The following is a 26,209-nucleotide window of genomic DNA, read 5'->3' on the forward strand; positions in this document are numbered from 1 at the left end:
TTTGACTCTGACTTCCCAAGTGCTCAGATGGTACAATGACAGCCACCTCCAGTTGCCTGCTTCCCTCACATCACCCCTGCTTTGAAAATGCAGACAGAGGTAAAAATGTCATGCCACAACTGTATGATTGTTGTAAAAAATAATATGCCATGTTATTGAATGTACGTCTACCCAAATACCATTTCATCTAACTCTCCCTCTCCCCAAAAGAAACTGAAATTAGTTTGATCCATCACCAGAAAATGATAAAATAGCATGTGTTCTTCACAGTAAAAATTACAGGTGACCTCTGCAATTTTTTATTAGGCTATCCCTGTATTATCCTTGTAATTTGGCACTTTTTCCCTATTACTTACCGAACTATCTGCTGAAGATGCAGGAAAATTCCCTTTATACAGACAGAAAAAACCTTCATTTTCAGCCCTGGTTCTGCTTCGCTGTTGGGGTGAGAGAATAAGGGGAATGCTATCCTGACAATGGAAATCAAGTTGTCTGCAGCCAACTTCTGCTCCAGCATTTTGATGAGAAGGCAGCTGAAGGAGAAAAAGACGTATGGCTTTGCCTGCATCTCTTAGGTGAACAGGGCCTACTCCTGTTGCACCTTCCTTCTTCCTCCTCGAGCCTGCAAGCACACAGACTAACCCACAGCACTGCCTTGCAGGCACTGAGACGCCATAGGGTGAACCGTGGGATGTTCTATACTATCTACCCTGCAATCAGGTATGTGAGAGTGGTGACAGGCAAAAGAAGCAGCCTACCAACATGGTGGGGTAGCTACACTGCACTGCACTGATAAAAGGCATTGACTAATAAAAACATGAACTCTCATGAGACATTCAGAAAAACACTGTTGTTTATTGTTTTTCCAGAAATATCTCAATGCAGACCTCTATTTCACCTATGTGAAAGGCAGAAAACAATCTCACCCTACTACATTTAGATCAGCACGTGTCTTCTCATTTCACTTCTGGTGCCATCTTGTTTCTCTTGTGCTCTGCTTCTTTGAAGTATCTCTTCTTTTAGCTATCTGGCCAAACACCATTTTATCAGTTAAGGAACCCTTGTGAAAAAAAAATTAATGCTCACTGATTTTACACTGTACAGATGAGGCATCCATCACTTTCTGGCTATTCTATATATGCTGATACAAAGTTAGCCCTTGTAGAATATAAGTTATTCATGAAGACAGTCTCATATGCTTTAAACAATGCTCTGCATTTAATTATATTGTCACAGAACAGCTCAACAACTGTTAGGAGTCAACTACTAAAATTCTAAAGAAAAAAATTACTCACATAGGACTTTTGTTTACTGCAAGTTTATATTAAAAAACATCCCAAAAAATATATAGATATTATGTAGCTAAAGATACAAATAATAGCTGTGGTAGCGGTGCCACTTTTTGGCTGCTGTTGCACCAAAGATTCACTTGCCTCTGCGTAATCCTTCCTGGGAAGCAGAAACACAGGGAAACCATACTGTTGAACAAAAAGTCCCCCAAAGTCTTGCTCCTTCCCAGGCACTTCAAATTTAAACCTTATTCACTTGGACCATAAAAGCTCCACTGCTATAAAATACACTCTAACCTGTTTGTGTGAGTTTATTGTCTCCCAAATCTCTATTTGTATATGTAAATTATGTACCTTAATGATACAATGATCTGCCCTGGATTGACCTGTACAGCATGGCAGAGTACTTTGCTCTCTGTGCTCCACAGTGGTGTTTCCCTAATAATGCAGGTATGTTAAAGCTATGATTTCCTTGGAAACTAAACCACAGAAAAAAGGGGTGAAAATCAGTGAGCTGGGAAGAGATCCTGGGTGGTATATGGGCTTGCTCTTTCCACATTTTTCACAGTTATTTAGGATAGCAAGGAAAAATAAACAGTAATTTATTAGGTAAAGCTTTACTTAACCTCTGTGAGTGATATTGTTCAGGCTACATTAAACCTGACAGTGAAAAATCTGTTCCCTGTAATTGCAGGTATGTAAACTGTGAAAAGATCTATCTTAAATGGCTTCCTTTGCAGAAAGCTGCGACCTCAGTCTTACCAGAATACTAGATAACAAGAAGCTTCCTTATAATTCATTCAGAGTGGTAATGTAACAAACAGTAAACTAAAACAAATGGAAGACTGAGCTGTTTGAGCCTTGAAGTAAAACATCCACTGAAAGCCTTTCTACAATTCTATTTTCTTCCCATAAACCTATAATGTAAGAGAAAAACAGACCAACTGATTAGTTACAAATTTAAAAACTGAGGTTGAAATTGCCCTTAGATTTTGTTCCCAGTGAATCACTTCAGCTGTGGAATCATCTTTGTAAAGCTGCCTTCTGAGTAGAACCTGACAGGATGAAATTAAGTTACTTTTAATTAATACAATACCTAGAATATTTGTACAAGGCCCAACATTTATTCCGAACAAATTTCTGAGTTTTGGAAGTCTTATTTTAAAACATGTTTTTAAATACATTGATTCACAAATGTTACACTATAAGATAAAAATTTTGTTAAAAAGTAAAATTGTGATGAACGTGTCAATGAAATGTTTACATGGGATTACTGTTGAGTCCTCAGAGATTTGCTGTCTGTTTTTTTTCATTACTGTTGATATATAGAGAAAATTGCATAGTTTTAGTAACCTACTTTTAGCCCTAAATGGTATTTTGTAATTGCTTAAGCCACTGACATTCAGATGCCTGAACTTACTTATTACCCTATAGGTGGGGTTATTTACCTTTAAATCCAAATTTCAGCCCAAACCTCTTTAGTCATTCACTGGTTATCAGTGAAACAGTGTCAGATATTCTCACAGCTACCAGTTTCCTACAGCTTGAGTATCTCATGTGCTAGAAAAATAATTTCTTCAGCTGAAAATTATGCTTTGTGTTTCATAAAAAGCTGCTATAATTACAAAAAAGCAAAGATATTTTATTAATATATATTTTACCTTTTCACACCCAGTGCAAAGCCAGCATACAGCCCAACAGCAAATTTGAGAGACAGAGCTTAGTCTCATAAATTCCTGCCTCAGCACAACCTTTAGGAACATACTTTACTGTGTGTTAAAAAAAAACGTGACTGAAGGAACTTGCGGGAATCAGGACAAAGAATAGTGGTTATCATGCATACTAAATTTGCTCTGCAATGAATGGTAGCTTTTAAATCACAAAAGATGTGAAGAACACATTTGTCAAATGAAAGAAAAAATATCTAGGTCTGGGGTACTAAATAATAAATCCATCAGGGATTCAGATGACTCTGTTAATTAGTAACAGAGTCTGAAATTTTAATCTTTAGGTCACCCATTCAAATCTAGCCAAATTCAGTAATAAAAGGTTATTGCTGTTTAATGACAGCTTTCTGAACAAGCAAAAATGTGTTTAAAGGTAGCCTTAAAGGAAGCCCAAGGACAGGAGTCCTTTGATTGTGAATCCACTGATTTGAAAGAAAAGACACTTGTCTTAATGACAGCCACAACACTTCATTATTTGTCCTCACATTAATGAGAAAACTTCAATATTATATTGAGTAAGCTATGAAGTTTTTCACTTTGATTGCATTAAATTGTCTCAGTTCTTCACAGTGATCTATAAGGAAGGAGCTTCCTCACATACGATGCTCTGTTTGCCTGAGTCACTGCACAGAAGAGGTTTTACATGGAGATGGCTTTTATAAAAACGAAATTATTTTGTGAATGTAATGTATCAAGCAGTAGCTCGAGGGGAAAGGAAAACATCCAAGGTATCAGGGCACTGACTTTATTCTTTCTTACATCAGTTTAAAAAAAAAAGTTTAACTTCACAGTCTCTCAATACCTAGTGTGAACACTTCAGAGCTCATGGGCACTGCCAGACCAGACTCTTACCTCTTCACTGCATAAGAAAAGTCCTTGCAAAGGTGAAAGGAATGGTCAGAACAAAGCTGGTCAGGACAATACCCCCCTAAGGGATATATGTGTATCCCTGGGCGAAGAAAAAGATCAGCTGTCAGTGCTCCAGTCAAGAACACTGCAGCTCAGTGCACCTCACTACAGCTTTTGAACTGGCTGTGATGGGAACCTGTCAGAGTGCAATTCAGTTACTTTTCATTAATGCAGTGACTGGAAACTACATATAAGTCCTAATGTTTTACTCAGTGCTTCTGAGAAGATTGTAAGAGAGAAAGGCCTGTTTTCACTAATAGTTCATGCCTTATGAACAACGATACAGAGCTACTAGCACATACTGCTGACAGGCAAGAGTGGGTTTTCTCTGGATGTTATACACCAGCTCGCTCACTTGCCTGCTTCCATGCCTGATTCAAAAAGGAAAATCTCCAGAGCTTTCCTACACTTCTGGAAGAAACCACTGGTGCTTGTCTGGTGCTCCTGGGTGATTATCACAGGCATTACTCTACAAGCTCCAGGAGTTTTCTCTGTCGCTTCCAGAAGAGATTTAGAAAAAAAGCCCAAAGCAGCTGTAATTTATCACATGTGAAAGGGCTTATCTTTCTCGTTGGAGACAGAGGAGTAAGTGGAAATGGCCCTTACCAGACTAAGGGTAACCATCCCCCATAGTGTATTTTTTATACTTTGTCCACAAGCAGCCGGAAAAGGAAAGAGAAAGCTTGAAAATCTACAATTTATCTTGCTTTGTAGGCTTTTTTTGGTAATGTTTATTAGTAACATTATGCTGACAAAATATTCTTCAGCATGTATTTGTTGGACTAGTTAGTGTCTTGACCTCCTGAATTATAGTCAAGAAAAGCAAAAAATCACAGCAGAAAAGAAGCATCAACTGGTTTCACCACCCTATTAAAAACTTGTAATATCACCTTAGAAGACGGATTTTTCTAAGAAACCAAGATTCAGACCATTTACAGAATCAAGGGGTCTATACCAGTATTTTATATTTAATCTAAAAATAGCTAGAAGCTATTTTAGATCATGGAATAAAGTAGAATACTTTCTGATACTTAGATTTGACTGCATTTCACACTGCCTGAAGTTTCTTAAGAGCTTTAGAAAGCATGTTAGAATGCATGTTAGTCTAACAAGGAAAACAATTAAGGTGAGGTACATGAAAGAAGGGACGTGAAAGAAGGATACCTGGGCACAAGGAAGAAGCTGGAGATTTAGTGGTGTCACGGATCAAGACTTGGTAAACAACTACTCAAAAAAGAGTCAAGCATAAATTTTCCTCTTCTTGGTGTGTTTCTTCACTTACCAACATCATTTCAGTCCTGTATTGCACTGCATTGTGAAAATTCATCTTCATCAAGTCTCAAACAGAGCCAGATCCCTCTGACCCAGTACTTGAGGTTGAGTGAAACCAGGATGCATTTTATCAACTACAGAACATTGCAGCCTGACCTCAAGATCCCTTTCAATGACTAAAATTAATCTGAGTATAATTGATTGCAGAATTAGATTTATATTTGTAAACATTTGAGTTCTGCACTGAAAAAAAAAACAAAACAAAAAAACAAATATATTTGCTTGTCTGCTCATTGCAGTTTTATGCCTTTAAATAATGTCCACAGTGGAGTTTTTAGTCATGGAATCATAGAATGGTTTGGGTTGGAAGGGATTTAAAGACCATTTAAGTTTCAGCCCCCCAGCCACCTCCCCACTAGACCAGGTTGCTCAAAGCTTCATCCAATATGGCCTTGAGCACTGCCAGGAACAGGGCAGCCACAGCATTTCTGGGCAAGTTACAAATAAGTTATAAGTTATAACTAATAGATTTCTGTATAGTATAGTATAGTATAACTTAAATATTTTATTTTTTTATTAGAAGTAAACAAAACCAAATGAAAATAGGGTTTTTTAAGTTTACTGCTTTATTGTTGGATATGTGGTAGGAGAAAGGAAAAAATGAGTAAAAAGGAAACTTTATGAGAAGCTAGTACCCTTCTTGGAGAGAAGGCAATCTGGTGTACTTTATTTACAGTTATACGAGGCTCGTGTATTTAATCCTACAAAGCTGTTTCAAGAAAAAGCCTAAAATGAACCAAAAGTCTCATTCAAATCTCTTTAGTGATACCTTGTGGAGCAAATAGGTCCATCAGGGAACTATGCTCTTTCTTAATACTTCTGCTTTGCTCCTGTGGGAAATATTTAGGCAGGACATATTGTCTCTTGTCAGGTTTGTACAGGTAGTATGAGAAAGAAACTTTAGTACTGGCCAGTTGCCACCTCATGAGTCTTTCAATAGTATCAATCTAACCTACTGTAAAAGAAAAAACAGTGGCAATGGAGTGGCAAAAGTTGGAAATATATGACTGGGTTAGTAATAACCTTTGAAGTGAACTTTGTAATTGCTTGAAGATTATTCATATATGTATCAGGTTTGCATAAAAATGCTTTGGTAGTAGAGAGGATTACAGGAATGGCTTCTGTGAGAAGCTGCTAGAAGCTTCCCCAGTGTCGGGGTGGGGGAGCCAATGCCAGCCAGCTCCAAGACAGGCCCACCACTGGCCAAGGCCAAACCCATCAGCAATGGTGATAGAACCTCTGGGATACTATATGCAGGATGGAAAAAAACCCAACCTACAGAACTACAGATGGAGAGAGGAATGAGAATATGTGAGAGAAACAGCCCTGCAGACCCCAAAGTCACTGCAGAAGGGCAGGAAGTGCTCAAGATGCCAAAGCAGAGATTCCCCTGCAGCCCATGGTGCAGCCCATGGTGACTGTGCCCCTGCAGCCCATGGAGATCCATAATGGAGCAGGTCTCTACCTGCAGCCCATGGAGGACCCCACACCAAAGCAGGGGGATGCCTGAAGGAGGCTGTAGCCCCATGGGAAGACCATGCTGGAGCAGGCTCCTGGCAGAATCTGTGGCTCCATGAAGAGAAGAGCCCATACTGGAACAGGACTTGTGACCCTACAGGGGACCCACACTGTAGCAGCCTGTTCCTGAAGGATGCATCTGTGGAAGTGACCCACACTGGAGCATCTCATGAAGAACTGTAGCCTGTGGGAAGGAATCACACTGGAGAAGTTCATGGAGGACTGTCTCCTGTGGGAGGAACCCCACACTGAAGCAGGGGAAGAGCTGCCCATCATGTCAGTGATGGGCAGCTCAGATTAAATCTCCAAACCTAAACTGAAGGGAGGCAAAGGATAAAGAGCACTAGACAGGCCTGACACAGGGCACAATTCAGCAACTTCTATTTATGGATCGACTTTCCATATCCACCCATCCTGTTTTGGGAAGGACAGTAGAGCAATTCATTTTAGGTTAATGCATGAACCAAAAGCAGCCCATTTACATTTCTTAGTACTTAATATTATGTCTTCTTATATATTTAGGCATCTTAGCATTTAGTTCACTGCAATAACCATTCATGAGCCACTTCGCAGATGAGCTTGGTAGCAACCCTGCCGCCCTGGTAGCTTAACTTCCAACCTATGCTTATAAACAGAGTCAGCTGCAGAGAACACCATTGCTTCTATGCAGAATTTATTGGTCAAAGCTTCAGAGCACACATGTGACACTCCACCATTATTTCCACATCACAGAAAGTAATCCAATTGGCTAAAACAGGATGGAATTAGGCAGTGTCTAACAGCAGTAATGGTAACAAAAGTGGTTCTAAGAAAGATTTCACACATAGTGTTGAAACATTATACCATGTATGTATTTTTCCTGGTCACTGTGAACCATCCTGGTCAACATCTGGACAACAGCAGATAAGTAGGGCTAAGAAATGCTGGTGTGTAGAGGAGGAGAGGGATAGCTGTTTTAAGGTCTCCTCCTTGCCTCTGGATAGTGCAAGAGACAACTATAAAGTTATCTTGTCCTGGATAGCAACCATGGGTTGTGATTCTAGGTGGCAGTAAATAATGTGACAATATCTGGTTTCATGACACAGTGCCTCAGGGACAGACTTCTGTTGCCAAATGATTGCTTTCTCTTCCCTACTTTTTTTTCTGCACACTTACAGCCATAAGAACTGCTCTCTACCAGCATCCTTCAGCAGTCTGTGCATCATATGGTCCTTATCTGTTTTGTCTGTCTTCAATTATTCAGAGTCAGGCTTCTGTTTTTCCATCATGGAAAAGAATTACTGGGCCAATAACCCTTGCAGAATATGCCAACACGGCCAGCTCCAGACTGGGGGGGGGGGGGTGTATGTATACTTCTTTGCAGGCTACAAAAGTGTGACAGTTGGCTGTTCCTTCAGAACAACTGGCTACAGGGGCACACTGTAGGCAAGTCTGTAGCCTGAAAGTCTGGCACCAGCCCATGTTCCAAACCTCCCAATTTTGCTGAGATGGTGACAGGCAATGGCTTAAATGAAGCTGATGTCTTTTTACCAGACCTTTCTACCAGGTGGCTACACTTGGCATAAACATGTCAATGATGGACTAAACATCCGGAGGTGCAGAAAGACCTCAGTGACACAGGTGTGGTCCCTGAAACGCCTTGTGGAGGCCTCTGTACAGCCTCAGTAGGACTGTTAATAAGACTGGACTGGTGACAGGACAATCAGCACAAGCCTTCCCAGTGCAACAAAGTAGCACAGCCTTCATCAGAACATAATTTTTCAAGTTTATTTCTGTTATATTCAGAGCTCTTTGTGATTTTTTCAAACGTTCCAATATAACTCTGGCAGACAGGCTGTTATCTTTTAGTCATGCTGTATAAACTGTTCTTCACCAACACTCTTGCAAATACTTGCCTGTTAATTTTTCCAGCCACCTGAGCTCTGCACTATCAAATTGTGACTATGAACTAAAACAGAGGAGTAAACATAAGGCAACACAAGACAGAAAATCTTTCTCTGAAGACATATGGCAAGGCTGTAGCAAAAGACAGCATGACACCAAACCACTTCTGGTAAAGATCTTTAAAGGTAACCCCATCTGTTTTTTCCAAAAGCAGTACATTATAGCTCTGCAGAAGGCATTGGATGGGTCATGTCACCCCAGACCTTTTAGAGAAGCATGACTTTTCCCTGCCTGCTAGGTAGGATTAATTTATTCTTCCTTCCACTTCAAATAGAGAGAAGAATAAATTACTTGCAGCTGCTTAAATGCTATGAGGTAAACTTTGTTGTCTACCAGGAAACACTCTTTGCTGATAAAGGAAGAAAACCCAACAACCTAATTTTAAAGACCTGTTTCAGAGAAGTCTGTAAGTAAATGTCTTCCTAATAAGGACCAAACAATAAGGGATGTCCATGAAAAGAAACCGCCTCTACACTAACCTCTGGAGAAAAAAGGTGGAAAAAGTAGGTAAACCTATGTTTATTGTGTGATTCTAGGAGCATGACAACTTTACCCAGATGCCTTATACAGCTCTGTTTGGAATTTGTGCTCTGTATTCATGTATATACGTTAACAATTAACTTATTTTGCTGTCTGTCATCTGTTGATTCAGATGCATAAGGGAAAAGACATGTCAAATTATTTTCATTTCAGCAAAATAGCTGATGCCAATGATGATCTAAAAATAAGGAATAGACCATGAATATTTTTTCAAATGTAGCCAGTTACTGGTTAACTTGAGAAAATGACAGATATTGCCTCTTACAGTAGATATATTATCTAAATATATTGATGTTCAACCACTGTTACAAAACCCCAGCATTCACATCCCATGTTTGCAACTACCCTTTATGTTTATTCAAGACAAAGGCAGGTTCACACCCTGCTGGCAGGGACATTAAAGGAACAGACTTTATATAAAAAGAAAACTAGAGAAACATACAAAGAGGCATGAAACTATAAAAAGTTTAGAGGACCTTCTCCCACTTGTATCCTACTTCGTAGATTTGATTTACATATAAAGATTTCCTCTTTTTTTCAGGACATTACATGCATTAAGACCTTCATGCCACAAACACCAGCCTGAAAGTGAAAAACACGTTCTCCAGTCTTCAGCATCTTCTTTGAGTCAGGAAGGTTTCTCTAAGAAACATTTGCTTCTGACTCAATTATTACTTCCCCTTTTCAGCCTTGAATATTTTCCTGAGTCACATCTTAAACTGAAATCTGCCTGTCTGAAAGCTACTTGCTGCTAATTCACTCTTATAGTTCTTGAGTCTGGGATCCTATACTGCCTGATGCTTTGGGGGGACATAAAGCACTCAGAGAAGCCTTGAAAAAAAGGCATCAGGAAAGCATTACACACTGCAAGCTCAGGGTTGCAGCAATGAACCAGAGCATCAGATGGCACTGAAGCAATACAGCTCTCAATAAAGCAGAAGGCTCAGGGACAACTGGGCATTTGTGGAGGAGAAAGCAGACCTGTGTTTCAGAAAGATAGCCAAAAAAGTGAAATGAACCAGAAGTGGCCTAGTATAGATTGCCAGTGGTGTACTACACATCCTTGCGTTTGCCATTGAACATTGAAAACTGAGAAGAATTTAATTTCTAAGGAAAATAAAGCAAAATTTTGTCCCCCGCCAAAACATTTCATCTAAGGATATTGAAGCAAACTCAATACATTAGGTTTCCCTGTGAAAAAGTTTAGCTCTTTTTTACAGCTGAGGAACTAAGGCTCACCATCATAGACAAAAAAACTGGCAAAGCCATTTTTCTTATCTAGATTTTCAATAAGACCCTGGTTTAGCCAAACAGCAAGAGCAAAGGTCAGGCTAGCTTTTATTTTTTCTGCATCATTTAGCTCAAGCAGTAAATCAAACAAGGGAGTTTCAGTAGGATAAAAGACCAGATTTGAGCTGAAGCTGAAACTCCTGGATTTCATTTAAAGAAGACAAATAATTCACAACTGCATAAGATCTGAGTAGATGTGTGTATTGCATGCACACACACCAGCTGGCAGTGTGCAGCTGACAGCCACTACTCTGTAAGTGATTCTACAAAAACAAATTCACAGAGCCTGTCAGATGGTACCCAGACACATCTAACACATCATCACTATGTGTCAAGGTGAGACAGAACACACATGGCACAGACAGGAGAATAACAAAAGATTAACTCTCTGTCACCAATAGACTTCTGTGACTTGGGGTAAGCGAATCCATCAAGGGCTGATGGAACCAGCCACAACAATTTGAAACAAAAGTCTGTGAAGAGAAAATGTGTGGCGGTGGTAATTAGAACAACCGGAAAAAGGTACACCACTTTTTTCTAGACGACAGAGTTGGTAAACAGTGAAGTATTTTTAACACAAAAGGTTAACTAAGAAAACTAAATACATAACCACTGCTACTTCCAACCCCAAAGCTGTGTAAGACCTGCAGAATGAAAAAGCAGCTTTAAAATAGACTCAAAAAAGAAAGCAAATTTGGAGTAATGCCTCAGTCAATCAGGGTACAGTTAGTAAGCCATGTCTACTTGTTCTATTAAAAAGTGCTGTTGAGCAGAATTAACTCATCTAGGTAGTGAAATAACCATTGGGAAGAGAGGCACAAGAACACCACTGCAGCTATTAGATGAGGACAATTCACATAATCCACATGGCATCACACATGGTTGGGGTGATAAAAGCTCGGGAGCATTTTTGGCTTTGTTTTTTATGAAACAACCAAGGAGCCATTAAATATGGAATTAAAAACTTGTACAAACTAAGCACTCATAATATAAAGAAATAAATTAGTAATTCACAGTGTCCTTTAAGATCTCTTGTTGATACTTTCCGTCATCTATTATAACATATTTTATTCCTTAGCAGGGTTATCGGGTTAGTAATCTCAGCTCTAACCACTTTTCCCTCAGGCTATGTCCTAAAAGAGCCAGCTCTGGTTTGCAACAAAGATGTCCAGTTATTCCCATCATTTGTCTGCTAAGTACAGCTGTTGAATAGCTTCAAAACCCAGCTCCAATAGCCGTATCTTGTTTTCTGCCAGCACAGGAGAATTATGTCACCTTGGAAAGAAAATTAAGTCTGTTTTCCTCTCACGCAATTTTGCCTTTCTGTCTTGATTTAATCATGTCAGAATAAACTCTAGGATCACACCTCTAAATGTGATACTCAAATTTGATGACAGCAAAGAAATCTGTGCTGGAAGAAAGCAGTTGCCACAGTCATAGTGCTGGCACAAGATATTTTAGTGCTGCTGGAGATAATTAAGACTAAAGGAAAGCACAGTAGTAAAGTGCTTTCAGTTGCTCTCAAGCAACTGAGCTTTGTCCCTTAAATATATGCCATATCTGGTGGCTTTCTACTTTTGCTAGGGATTGTGGGTACAGAAATGGGAGACTGTAAGTAAAAGAACATATCAACCTTTATGTAACAGCAGTCTCTTCAATTCTGAGGGACAAGGGAAGAGAATAGAGGTACCTGTCATGACTCGTAATAATATTTTAAAGATCTAAGGTCCAGATGGAATTTCATGGGATGTCTAAAAAAAATTTTCATCTTCAATTGCTATAAGAATAATTATATGAGATGCCTATCTGAATCTTAAATAGCGAAACACCATAAATGATAACCTCCATTTCCTAGCTCAGTAGCTAAAATTCTCTTCAAGGATGTCAGCACTGATAAACTGATTTGGAAAGAGGAATGGAAGTTTGTAGCTCTTTTTCTTTCCTTTCTTTTTCTACCTCTCCCTTCCACACATAACACCATGGCTTTGCTTGCTTGCTCTGAGGGACAGCAAAGAGTCCATTAACAGAAGCATTAAAAAAGATAAAAAGAGAGGAGTAACTTGAGATATTGTGAAAGATGTCATGTGGAGTTGAGCATGATAGCGTCATGCTAGTACTGAACACAATCCTGCAAGTGATCAGAGTTCAAATTCTAGACTCAGGCTTCTTGCAATGTTGAAGAAAATGCTTTTAATCTTTCATGCTTTTATAGAATGAGAGTCAAATATTTTCTTCAAGAAGCATTTATTACAGTTCATCTTCTATGCCTTCTGAAATCCTAGGGAGGAGGGAAAGAGCAGAGCTTTTCTGTCCTTATCTGGACGCTTAGATGGACAATTTCAGCAAACCCTCCCAATAAGAACTGAAAGTTGTGTACACAACAGAGCCTTAATTTTGAGAAATAAATTCTCCTCAGGTGGGGATAAGAAGGAGTTATGAAAGATAATTCCAAAGATACTGGTAGAAAAGAGACCTCTTATAGCATTGATGTGCTATACCAGGAAAGAGTTGGAGTGGAGTAAGATCTGCAAGCTTACAGCTTCACATCTCTGGTACATTTCTATGGTATTTATAAAGTCTGGCTATTAGCCACATTCATCTCATTTATTTAACTAGAGGAAATGTTTAAGAAAAGCTGTGATAGAATTTAATTTTCTTTCTTCTGTTTTTTTATCCTCAATAGGAGACCATCCATTGGGAAGGGAACACACTGGAATCTCCCATCTCTCAGATTCATGCCCTAGTTCTTAGGCTATAGGCTTTGCTCGGAGAGGAACATTCCCACTTCAGGGCTGTTGAGCAATACTTATCAGGGAAAACTTCTCTCCTTTTTTTCCCTCAGAGTTCTGCACTCCTCTCTGAGTCACTACTTTAAAAGGAAAGGTGGTGGGGAATGTACACATTCTCCAGGATATTACTGCAAAGCAAAAGTGGATAATTTGAATCCCCTGAGATACAAAACATGTTGAACACAGACGTCCAACTTCATGAGCAAGTGCTCTAACCACAGGGCTCCTTAATAAGTGGTCAACATTTCTTTCTTCTGCACTCTTAAAGAAAAGCATGAGGCAGTCCCTTATTCTCAAAGCACTGAAGATCAACCAGCTTTTGTGGCTGTGAATCACACTTTCCTCACATACTGAACTCAGAACTGCAGCAAGGAGCCAAATTTGGAGAGACAGAGAGCATTTTATACACATCTGGTCCTCAAACGGCCAAAGCCTCCTTCCAAACAGCATGCTGGGTCTTACGAATCCAGCTTCTGAGCCCTGGGAACCCTACATCTATGTCACACCACTCCCTTATTCCGTGAAGAGCTGGATGTCTAACTTGGGTTTGTGAATCAGATTCCCAAAGTCATGCTTGTTAAAAGTATCTCCCAAAAGCTCAGTAAAAGAAATGCATTTCAAAAGGAAGCTGTCAATAAATTTTTTACAGTAGCATTAAACAATGTAATACTGGGGACCTTTTTAAGAGAGTGGTACTCTTACAAACTCATGATTAAAAAAGATGTGTCAGTCAATATCTCTGCTTCATCTGAAAATGGACCAACTGTTAACACCCTCCTTACCTGTTACATGTATATTTTAGACCATGCAAGTAAATTCCACATCATTAGGCAATATACAAAGCTAGAACCATGATAAATTAGGTGCAGCTGATTAAAAACAAACAAAAAAAAAATTGCCTATTCAGAACATTTATTATAGGAAAGAGCCTTATCCCTTGATTATGCAAATCTCTCGTCACCTCTCATGTATCAATTCTACCTTTCTATAAATGCCTGACCTGTGTGTGTTTGCTGGAAAATGATTCCTGATTCTACAGCTAAACTCACAGGAGAAGCATTTTGCTCCACAGGAGGGGTGGAGTCCAGTGTTCTTTTGGTATAACCAAATCAGATAGGACCCAGCCTTACCCGGCACAGCAAAACAACTGCCTGAAGACTTAGGGGTTTTTTACCCATTTAGCTGATGTCATCCAGGAAGCAATGGAGATAATTAGGAGCAGGTAAATTAGGAAAAAAAAAAAAAAAAGAAAAAAAAAGAAGAAGAACAAAAAAAGAAAAAAGGAAAAAAACCCAACCCAACGTGTCAGCTACCTCAATGGTTCCACTAGGTGGATATGCTGACAAAACTGCATTGAAAGAGGCTCTTTTAGTGCAAGCTCTGGTGCAGCTGGGTTGGCTTTTCATTGCTATCACTCGATTATTGCAACCTGCAGTCTTCCTTTGTTCATGCTTTGGGGTTTTTTTTGGGGGGGAGGAGGGGCTTTTACAGCACACTGCCTGCTGGACACAGCCAGTCAAAACTGAGCATGTACAACTTCTACTTGTATTTGTGGTGGTTCTTTTTTTTCTTCGGAGACACTCCCTGTACTTTCGTGTTCTTTGGAGTATCTTGTACAAGTCTACACTGTGCCTAAAGTGAATTGCTGACAAAAGCTCCAGGGGACTTGTATAGTAATGTTGGGTTGAGGCTGGTTTGTTTTTTTTTTCTTTCAGTCCCCATTGCCCTCATCTTGTGAACAGCTCAGTACACCAGTAACTTTACATGCATCAACAGTCCCACTGAATAGTTCCCATGTGACTTTGTGAGTAACCATTTATAATATTAGGTGCTAACAACAGAAACACTCTGCATACAAAATTTAGAGACCTGCTCAGAGGAGTTCCAGTTTAGGGCCTAGATTATCGTTGTCCTTGGAATGATCATCTCATCACAGAGGCTACAGAATTTAGCAATTTCTAGCTTTGTATTGAAAATACTAATTGTTACTTTCCTCATGCTCCAAAGGAAGTGATGACGGATGGCAGTAAAACCGCTGGTGTGAATTCTTATTTAACACCTGGCACTTAGGGTGATGTTCCTGACTATCGCAGGAGGGGTTGGAACTAGATGAGCTTTAAGGTCCCTTCCTACCCAAACGATTCTATGATTCCATGACAACCAAAAGCAGGCAAGTGACTGGTGAGGTCAGATGGCTTCAGTTTAGGAGCAGAACACTATGGGATGGCTATAGAAATGTGGCAACCTAAGAATGATTTCAGAATACTGAAGAAAGGCACTTCTTCCAGCAAGAAATTCTGCCTCCAAATATTATCATATAAGTAGTGATGAGTTTTGAGGGCAATCTGTGAAAAATATTATACACCCACATACACAGCAATTGAAGCAGAATATGCTCGCTGAAGCTGTGACTGGTATTTCACCATTTAGGAAGCTTTTTCATTAGTCAACTGTCTTTCAATAGCTGAACTCCCTATGTGCTACCTTAAATGTTGCTTAAAAAAAAAGCAGCATAGATTCTTATCTCCTTTTCCAAGCAGGCTGAATTCTTCAATCCTAAATAGTTTTATCTTGGCACAGCTATTGGGCTACATTACACATTTCTGGGAAATGTGTGTCAAAATCAGAGTGCTTATTGTTTAGTTTAAGGAATAGGTTTTCATCTAAATGTGGGAAAATACAACTCAGAAAAAAAAATAATAAAGAAAACCAACATAAAAAGTGAAGGAAATCAGTGATTTTGCTGGATGCAAAATTGGGCCCCTGATCCTTCAGTTTCACGTATAATCCTGAAATTTTATAGAAGCATTTGCTCATATACTTATGGGAATTTGTAGAATTCAGTCCAACATTTCTATGTAACTGTCTTCTCTAAACCTGCTTTTAATTAGTCTATTACATATTCTAACTTCTCAAGAATGGGATTTAGAAAAGCACTGGGCAGCAGCCTTATTTTATTCCTATTAAGTCAATGGTAAAACTCCCCTGAATTCCACTGGGACCACAATTAGACTCACGCCAGGCCCATTTTCAAAATCACATTTGTACTGCTTACGCAATCCCTTCTCCCTGCCCTTGTTTAAAGCACAGACTTCCCTCTACCGTTGCTGGGTTGTTTTTTTTTCTCTTGCAAAATAAAGTCACGCAAATAGACAAACAAACAAACCTCAGCACTGTAACTTCTGGGAGCGACATCTCTCTCTGCTTTCTGATTCTCTGGCTCACATTCTGGAGGAAAAGTCTAAGTTTGCCGTGCCGAACTGCTTAGGTAGGCTCCAAACACGCTCGAAAAAAGTTCGAGATAAACCCCTAGGTGCTGGTCCAGGTAAAATTACTCAGGATTTTATTGTGTTTCCCTGCTTCCCACATCCCCACTGTTTATTGCACTGTTCTGTAACACGAACAAAATAATAAATCGTATCTTCTTGTTGCTGAAACTTTCGCTCTCGCGGGAGGCTTGGGGACCTCGATGCAGCAATTTGATCAGCTACCAAATATGACATTTCTTTGTGCCAGCACCTTGTTATTTCACTTGCACTAGCGCAGACGAGAAGTTTAATATCAACCCTCACGTAGATACAAGAGTTCCCCTACTTCCTCGCAAGAGCTTCACCTGCAAGAAAAGGAAATAAAACGAAACCCCTGTTCTTACGGAGAGCGCGGTTCCTGCTAAAAGCAGCTGGCAGGGCTCCGCCGCCCGGCCCTCCCGCCTAGGCACCGCCTGGCGCCGCTGCCTCCCCTCGCACCGGTCCCCGGCCGTGCGCACGGGTAAGCGTGTGCACACGCGTGTGCAGGGCCACGCGCTTGTCTGCACGTGTGTCGCTGTGCGCGCACCCGCACCCGGAGAGGGGACGGGCGGCGCAACGCGTGTGCGTGTGTGTGTGTGCACGAGTGTGTGCACAAGTGTGCACGTGGGCGCGCGTGCCTGCCCGCCGGCCACGTGCCGGGGCCGCGCGCCCGAGTCCGGCCTCCCGCCGCGCCGCCTCGGGTGGCCGGTGACCCGGCGGGCAGCCTCTGCCGCGATCCCCATCCCCCCCCAGCCTCCTCCCCGGCGGGCGGGCAGCGCCTGGGCAGCCCTCTCTCCATGGAGCTGAGCCCCGGAGCCAAGGGTCCGGGAGGGCGGGAGGGCGGCAGCGGTGGCGGCTCCCGCGCCCCGCCCCCCCCGCCATTGGGCCGTCGGCGGCCCCGCCCCGCCCCGCCCCCGGCCGCTCGGCAGTTACGCGCGGGAGGAGTGGGGAGCGGCTCCCGCGGCGGCGGCCCGGCAGCATGGGTTGGAGCTGACAGCGCCCGCCCCGCAGACGCCGAGCGCTGCCGGCGGCGAAGGGAAAAGTTGCTGCGTCCGCCCGAGGAAACTTTCTGCTGCCGAGGCGGGGAGGGGGCGGTGGCGGAGCCGGAGCCGGAGCCGAGCCGAGCAGTCCGGTCCGGTGCGGTCCCTGCGCGGCGGCGGCGGGGCGCGCTGCCCTGCGCTACCTGAGGCGGCGCGGGGGTCATGCCCGCCGCCAGCCTGCTGCCGCTCTTCGGTAGCGCGGCGGGGCCGGGGGCGCTGGGCGGCCCCACGGGCGGTGGCGCGGGTAGCGGGGGCAGGAAGGCGGCGGGCCCCGGCGCGTTTCGGCTGACGGAGAAGTTTGTGCTGCTGCTGGTGTTCAGCGCCTTCATCACTCTCTGCTTCGGGGCCATCTTCTTTCTGCCCGACTCCTCCAAGCTCCTCAGCGGCGTCTTCTTCCACTCGGCCGCCCTGCAGCCGCCGCCGCCCGGCGGGCAGCCCCGCGCCCAGCCGCAGCCTGGAGGCGGCCCGGTGGCGGCAGCGGCGGTGGCGGCGGCCGCGGGCGGAGCGGGCAGCCTGGAGCGGATCCGCGCGGACCACGAGAGGGCTCTGCGGGAGGCCAAGGAGACGCTGCAGAAGCTGCCCGAGGAGATCCGCAGGGACATCCGCCAGGACAAGGAGAAACTTCTGCAGGATGCCCGCGGCAGGAAAGAGGCAGGCGCCCCCGGGCTGCCCCAGCGTCTCTTCCGCCAGCCCGTCGGTGCCGTGGGGCAGGAGCCCTCCGACCCCGCCGTACGGCAGAAGAGAGACAAAATCAAGGAGGTGGGTGGCGGTGGACGGGACTGCTCCCGCGACCGCGCGTCGGTATCCTCGCGCGGGGCAACAGGTCGCTGCCGGGGCTGGCGGCGGGGGACTTGGAGGTGGAGTCCTGAGCCCTCCTGCTTCTCCTCCTCCCGGCGGGACGCGGTCTCTCCGTCCGGGCCTCGCTCGGCAGGCCCGCTGTGCGGGTCGGCTTCATCGCTCGCGGTTGCACCCTAGCAGTCCGCGGTGCGTTTCGCACCCCTGCGCTGCCGTGGAGCGAGAGCTGCCTGCGGACCCGGCACTGCCGGTGTCGGGCGCGCTCCGTGCCGGCTGCGGCTCCCTCCCTCTCTCTCTCTCTCTCTCCTTCCCTACGTTGCCAACCTCCTTCCGCTGTTGCACCGAAACCCGGGGAGAAAAGGGGCCGGGAGAGAGCTGGGGGCAGCGGCACCGGGACTGTGAAGCCACGCGGGTCCGCCTGCTCTTCCCGTGAGGCATTCCGGGCTCGGCCGCCGGCCGGTGAGCGGCGAGTGGATCACCGGGGCGCGGGAATGGGTCAACGGGGACGCGAGGCGGCACCATCCCCGTGCCGCACCGGTGGTAGAGGAGTTGTCCCGGCTAAGCTGGGTGAGGATCCAGGGCGCGAGGTGCGGTGAAGCGGCTTAGGGATGTCGCGATATGTATGTCCCGATTTGATGCAGTTCACTGTTCAGTGATAGCGGCTGCTGAAAGATTTGAGGGTGTTTGGGAAAAATACGGTCAGTGTAGCTTATAGCGGTAAGGTGTCTGCGCCCTGTGGGTTTGGATTCCTTGCTGCTCGGTTGGTTCAGGTATCGCTGTAAAGTCCTTCCTTAGAGAAATTTTCCAAACTCTGTATAGGCAAGGCTGTCGTGAGCAGAGCTTGACACGGTCCTCTGACAGAAGAATTTCCTTGATAATGTAGTTCATCTTCCCGTCATTACTGGCTGGTTTATTTATCGAGCTGGCAATTTCAGCTGCCTGCAGACATTAGGTTTTGTGAATTAATTAGTAGCGTACGTTTCCTGTTCTGTAGAGATAGGAGTGAGACCAGAACTACTGAGTATTTCTGTTTGTGAAACACAGCCTTATTAAGGAGTGATGTGTTCCTTTTTCTTTTTTTTCTTTTTTTTTTTTTTTGCGTTTGTAGAGAGTGGTCTGAAAAGTGAGCCCTGACATCTTACAGAGCATCAGATAATGCACTCTCACTAATCTCAAGTTTAACTATTTTACCAAATTGTGCAGCAGTCATAAGTAGTGAATACCAACGCAAAGATACTTTGAAGGGAGAATCTCTCAGGAATGTGCACATGATATTGACCACATCTTGAAGCGTGCAGAGGCTATGTTGTCTTCTGATTTAGTCACACAGGCTCCCCGACGCACACAGAGCAGTTAGAAATACCAGCAAACTCTTTCTAGTTACCTTGAATTGCCATGTAGAAGTATGTAGAAGTAATGAGGCTCCAAATGTGTTGAACACAATCCTGTAGTGTAGAAGACTGCAACAAGTAAATAAGCAGGGAGAAGAAGAGAAAACTTAAATATACTGCTGCTTTTGGTTGTCCTGCTATGTGACAACTAGTCCAAGTTCTCTTTTATTACATATGGATCCAGGTGTGTATGTGTATGTTTGTATGTTTGTGTATATATGTATGTATATACATAGCCCAGTATCTCTTCAATATTTCTTCCTCCCTTTCTGTTCTATCAGTCTTCTTTCTCCTCCACTCCTACTCAGGAGCCACCAACAACACAGTAACTGCCCAGAGTAGATTTCTGGCCATGTAAGCATAGGAAATAACAGAGAGACTGCACTTAGTTTCCTAGATCTATATTTTCATTTCATACCTCAGTACGAGTCTTCAATACTATGTGTTGTTTCTGGGAGTGCCCTTTCCTTCTGATTCAGTATGTGATCCTAACATGTTGTTTAGTTAAGTATTCTTACCTGGTTTGTTGGGTTTTGGATTTTGTTTCCCCCTTTTTTTTTTTTTTTTTTTCCCTGTGTCTTGATTGTTTTGATCTTTCGTTTTTAAAGAATACTGTCCCCACCTTGTCCCACTTGGCTGTAAAACAGTGTTTTCTATTCTGTGTTAACTTGCTTCACATTGTTTCATATGTTGGCCTTTATGTTGCTTTTCTCTCCTTCTTTCCAAGCTCTTCTCTATTTATGTTGATACTTTCCCAACAAGCTGAAATTCTAACCTGCAGCCTTTTTGGAAATAGATTTACTTTGTAACTTTTTAAAGTGTGAATGCTCGTATTTCACTGTACACATACAGAAACTGGAAGTATCCCTTAAAGTATCTGCTTGTGTCTGGTGGTTGCACGCTGGAGGTGCAAACGTAAAAAAAATCTTTCTGCTTTCATACTACTTTTTTATGCCTGGAATTTGTGTCTGCATTGTACGATGTACGTCTTATACCTAGAATTCAAACTTTGAAACTGTTCTTGCAGGTATTTTTGACACAAGGAATCAGGCTACTTTAAGGGAAAAGAAAGCCAAAAACATTAAGTTTGTTGTTCCCTATATTTCTGTCATGGAAGAGCCCCGTTTCATCAGCATGATGACATGAAGCTGATGGGACAGAGCTTGGAGATGTTTTGTTAATTTCCTGTTTAATTTTTTTAATTTGAAATCAGTGTTTAGAAGTTTAGCCAGCACAGTATGATTTGTGATCACAAAACAGTAAAGCGCTGTGGCTTTATAGCTTTTCTTAACAAAGTTTTGTGATAGAAATTTTAACCACTTTTTCTATGGCATACCTTTTTGTACCAAAAAAAAAAAAAAAAAAGTGAAACTTGATACAGGCGGGAATATAAAGATTCTTGAACGTTTTTGAGTATTGAAACCAGCATAGATGTATATAATTAACTAGAAAAATAAGTTGCTAGGTGCTTATCAAGCAACTGAAAGACTTGTGGAAACATGGACAAGTGGCAATCCTATTGCTGTTGCTGCCTTCCACTCTGTCACAGCAATACAGCTGCTCTCAAGGTCTGTGTGTGGCATCTGTCCCACCATTACACCCCCAGGGCCTGCCTGTGCACAGGCGTGCCTGTACAGATAAGGGATGTGGGCCAAGGACCAGAGATACTAACAGATGCTGCAATATTCCTCTGTTTCTTTTCTGATGATGACTTACAGGCGAACTCAAAAGGAGTGCTGTCAGTACTGCTGGCAGAGGGTTTTGCCCCATACTTCCTGTTGTAAAACCACTGTCAGTTGCTTGTGACTGCTGATTTTTTTTTTTTTTTTTGTTGGTTGACCTAATGTTGCCTGCTCCGAGTGTCTTCTTCATGCCAGATGCCTCAGGAAGCCTTAAGCAAAGAAACACAGCTGCTTTTGAGCATACCAGTGCACTTGTGTTTTGTCAGAACATCAGTTATTTGGAGAGTTCAACTGATGCTCTGGTATTTCTGTAACTTGCATCAGAGTCTGGGTACCTGGCATGACTCACACTTGTCTCGGTTTCAATGCCCTGATAGAAGCCCCAGTTGGTGAATGAGGGGGTTGTGGTTTGTATTTCTGTTCTTCACCTCATTGTCTTCAGAGGTGACCCCTCTTCTGAGCAAGTACCTGCTGTAAGTTTTTTCCCAATCTGTAAGAAAAAAGGGTCAATGGAAGGCAGTGATGACTCTGTTTCACTCAAATAAGCTGAAAGTCTTCCGGTCTGCCCTTCTCATTGCCGGTTGTGGCTGGACATAATTATTTCTGGTGTCCAGGGAAGACTTGCAGATGCATAGGCAGTTTGGAAAGTATGGCAGCTTGACGTGAACGGGAGTGATTAGAAGAGAGTGGCAATAGTGGGAACAGGCTATCAAGGCAGGAGATACCCAGTTTCAATTAGAGAAGTCTGACTTTGAATCTTTTCCAAACCTCATTCTTCTCTTCCCACTCCCTTCAACCCCCTCACCCCCTCACCCCCCCCCCCAAAAAAAAAAAAGGAAAAAAAGAAGCTTGAATTATTTAGGTGTTTAGAAAATAGCAAAAACTGAACTCTTTATTTCAAAAGAAAGGAATAGAAAATGATGAATGTGCTAGCTCAGGTACTAGGAGCAATATAATCACATTAGTGTGGTGCTCTGCCCTGGCTAATTAATCCTGCTGAACAGCAAGCTATTGGTGTTGGTGGAGCACCATACTAATGTGGCTGTGCTGTTCTTGTATAAGGCAGCTAGCTTGGAAACTGTACACATTATTATTCAGAGCTCAAATTAATTCACTGATTCTGTGGTCATTCCTGGGTAGTAGTCCTTTGAGCTTAACAGGGCAATGGGCACAAGTCAGCAAAACAGACTTTGCAGCTCAAGATCTCTTCGGGCTGCCTTTCTATGAAGAACTGAATTGAGGTTGTATTGCCAGTGTGAATTCTGGAGCTACATAAATCCTCAGCATTCGTTTTGTTTGTTTAACTGTTTCCTATGGTGTCTTTTATGCAGTATAGTTGGAAGTCATTAGGTTAAGCAAAAAGTCTGTAGTGTTTCAAGGAAGTTCAGAAGTATCTGGAGGAATGCTTGTGAGCATGGTAGAAGGCATTAATTGGAGATCGAGTACATGCTTGACATAGCAGTACTTGGACATAATCAGAACTTCCCCATTAACAAGGAGAACTGATGCCAAAATTATGGAATGTGGCTTGCTGCCAAAGGAGGGTGGTTGGCCCCTTGTGCCTTTCCACTATCTTTCCCACTGCCTGGTGTCCAGGTGCTGCTGCTTAGGAGAGTCCAGTTCCAGGTCGGGGGAAGTTTTATTTCCTTTTGGTGATTTTTGTAAAACAAGGAGAGCTCACTAATACTTTTTACTGTCAAAAGAGGAGGGGAGGTCTCCTGACTATTTTTTACTGTCTTCCGCTGTCTACATTGTGTTAATTGTACGGTAGCCCTTTGTGAGCTGCTTCAGCTCACTAAGACAACAGAAAATGGCCAGAATAAAAAAGTTGAATAGTTTTCTGTCAAGCTGGTAAGTTGAAGGTCTTAATGGAAGGGTGGGCTTGGCACTAGTTTTGGCTGTGGTGAGGAAGCAGTAGTACTATGTGGATGAAGGAGGTAATGAAACCTCTTTCAGGTAGCATTGTTCTGGAAGCTGATCTCTGATCTTCTAGTCTAGCTTCTCCCTTAAAATTGAATCTCTGCAATGTGACTTTTGCAAAGCAAAGGTTCAACTACTGTAATAACCTTCTGCAGCACACAGAAGTGCTGTGCTTCAGGAGAATGTTAACTCCCAGACCCTGTTCCCGGAACAGAAAAGGGGAAAAGAAACATGGTGGCAGGAATTAACGAAGTGCCAGCTCCTGTAGACCCAAGATTCAGAGCAATTTTACTGGGAGGAAGGTTGTGGGAGCCTTCACAGGAAGGGAAGGAGTTAAAATGCAGCTGTGATGGTATTGAACCGTTTGGTTTTCAAACAGAAAAAGCCGTGTTTCCTGATGGTGTATTTCTTTAAGAACAAGATAATGTGAAAGACAAGGAGTTTACATGTAATAAGTAAGCAGCATGGTGGTTCCTGGAAACATGCTTATGATGCAATGCATTTCAAAAGAAGTTTTCTTGAAGTACTGTGTGACCTTAATACAGCCATCTCGTAGCTGCAGTTCAGTTTGTTGAAGGAGTTTAAAATTAATTTTGATAATTTTGATCCCCCCCCCCCCCCCGGCTTTCTCTACCTGCCCATAATCTTCAGAGTTCTTGTATCTACTTTTTCTTTTTGACTGTTTTGCAATGCCTTCCATCCTGATAAACAGTGTTTATTACAGGGTTTTGTTTATGTTTTGGTCTTTTTTTTTTTTTTAATGGCCTTATAAATGCACTAAGGAGTTGAACTAAATGCCTAAGTACAGGGAATCAAATATGGTAGGTACCTTATAGCCCTAAGTTAAGGGCATCTTTACAAGGCTGTAGACACTTTCTCTGGCTTTGTTGGGAGATCTGTGCTCCTGTGAAGCAGGAGCTGGAAGTAGCAGGGGTTATCTTTCAGCATCTAAAATGTCACAAACCAGTAAGTTAAATTGCTTCCGTAGGGATAATGGCACTACAAGATACAGAGGAGCTTCATCTGAGTTCCCAAGAGTACGATTCAGTGAGTCTATTGAGCAACCTCTTGGCAGACCCTATGCAGAGCTCATTCTATCCACTTTTGTTGGGTGCATGGCCTGGTGGGGTAGGGAGTCAAAATGTCTTTGTGGAGGTCTGAACACAGTGGAAGCAGCAGATGCCCACTAAGCGAATGCATTTGAAAGGAGAGCAATGTAGAGGAGAATGGAATTGAGGCATTTGTCCACGAGACATGAAATAGGGCATGCCTTTGCCCACTTAATGTTCTTTCTGCTGGGGGCCCTGAAGGTGTTTCTAAGGGGGACATTGTTTCAAGTGAGTTGCTTCAGCTGCTCTTTTTTTCTTTTTTCCCTTTTTTTGGGGGTCGGAACCTGGCAGCCTCTTCTCAGTCAAATGAGTTGAAGTTTCTGTCATGCAGGCAAATGCCTGTCTCATTTGGACATTGGTCGTGAGATGGAGGGATGTCTCATGTCTGAGAGTGTGGCTGGGTGTGTATTTGACTGGAATTGGGTGTATTTCCATTGCTAGTTGGTTGGGGCTTTTTTCACTCTTACACCTGTTTTCTGTGAGCTAAGAATAATATTTACTTTTCTTATGTTTAGGCTTCTATGTTCTCAACAGGTAAATTTACCAAAACTGAAAGTCTCATGTAACTGGACCCTCAGAATTGTGGGGAAATGAAAAAGGCTTTAAATGTTCAGTGGAAAACATCTGGCTTTCACAAAAAAAGCAAGCACATGATTAATTCTTTAACTGAAAACCCACGTGCACATTTTATGCAAAGGCAAAATGTAAATTCCAGACACACAGGACTCTTTTCGTGAAAGCTAAATAAAGTGATGTAAAGACGTGAGGTAAAGCTTAAAATGGAATGTCTCCTGCATTTTGGCAAAAGTTATATTCTCATGGTGATGATTTTGTATTTAATGTTAGTATAGCACCCTATGTCAGCCATTTAATATAAAGAAATAGAGTAAATCATAATGTTGGCAAGTACAGTTGCTTAAGGCTGTGGTTCTGTGCTGTGGGCAAAGCGAAGCGGAAAAATTCCACGTGTTTATTAAAATCGGCCGCTAAGGCCATAAAAATGTCTTATCTCATTCAGGGGGAAAATAAGAGTGGTAGACAGCCAGGCTTTGATAGCTTCTTTGAATGTTAATGAAAGTGCAGGACTCCGAAAAGGAAATCATGGGCAGACAGGAGACAGCACTTTTTATGGAAGGTAATTAATGTCATTACAGAAGCACTCGTACGACTGTTGGATGGGTAGACCTTTTCTTAAAGCTGTTGGAAACATTGCTGTGTGATCTGAGTGTGTTAGCTTTCTGTTTGGCTGGGTTTGGTCTGTTAGTTTACTTCCTTCTTTTTTATATATATATTTTCTATTTTGGGGAGCCAGCATAGATATAAATTTCTGTGGTTTTCAACTTCAATAGGATATCCTAAAAAAGTAGTTCCTTTATTTACAAATATTACATTTGTCTTCCTATCGTTTTGCAGAATAAGAGTAATACATCTGGAAAGTGTCTTTGATTCACTGTTTGCAGCTGTCTAACAGTGCAGCACTTCTGGCAGTAAATTGCCACCTGAGATGGTACTGAGATGATGAAACACTGCTTTTTTGGTAACAAATTCAACTATTCAGATGTGCCTCTGTGTACAGTATATTTCAGTCATTCATTTTTGAAGTATTTTGTGGTCTATTTCAAAGTTACTCTAGAACTGCCATTTTAC

The 26,209-nt window shown here is 42.6% G+C and overlaps 1 protein-coding gene across 1 annotated transcript in view; it reads left to right on the top strand.

Annotated features, from left to right (window-relative positions):
• The first annotated feature begins 17,550 nt into the window (after positions 1-17,550).
• Positions 17,551-26,209, top strand: part of MAN1A1 (mannosidase alpha class 1A member 1) — a 151,476-nt gene continuing 142,817 nt past the window's right edge. Inside the window, exon 1 of the mRNA XM_061378131.1 lies at positions 17,551-18,424. Within this exon, the coding sequence (XP_061234115.1) occupies positions 17,828-18,424 (597 nt within the window). The 5' untranslated portion in view covers positions 17,551-17,827. The remainder of the gene's footprint in view (positions 18,425-26,209) is intronic.

This window comes from Neopsephotus bourkii, unplaced genomic scaffold (assembly GCF_033783945.1).
Source record: "Neopsephotus bourkii isolate Nb327-2 ecotype Australia unplaced genomic scaffold, CSIRO-AGI_Nbou_v1 NB_1765, whole genome shotgun sequence".
In the NCBI taxonomy this organism is placed as follows: Eukaryota; Metazoa; Chordata; class Aves; order Psittaciformes; family Psittacidae; genus Neopsephotus; species Neopsephotus bourkii.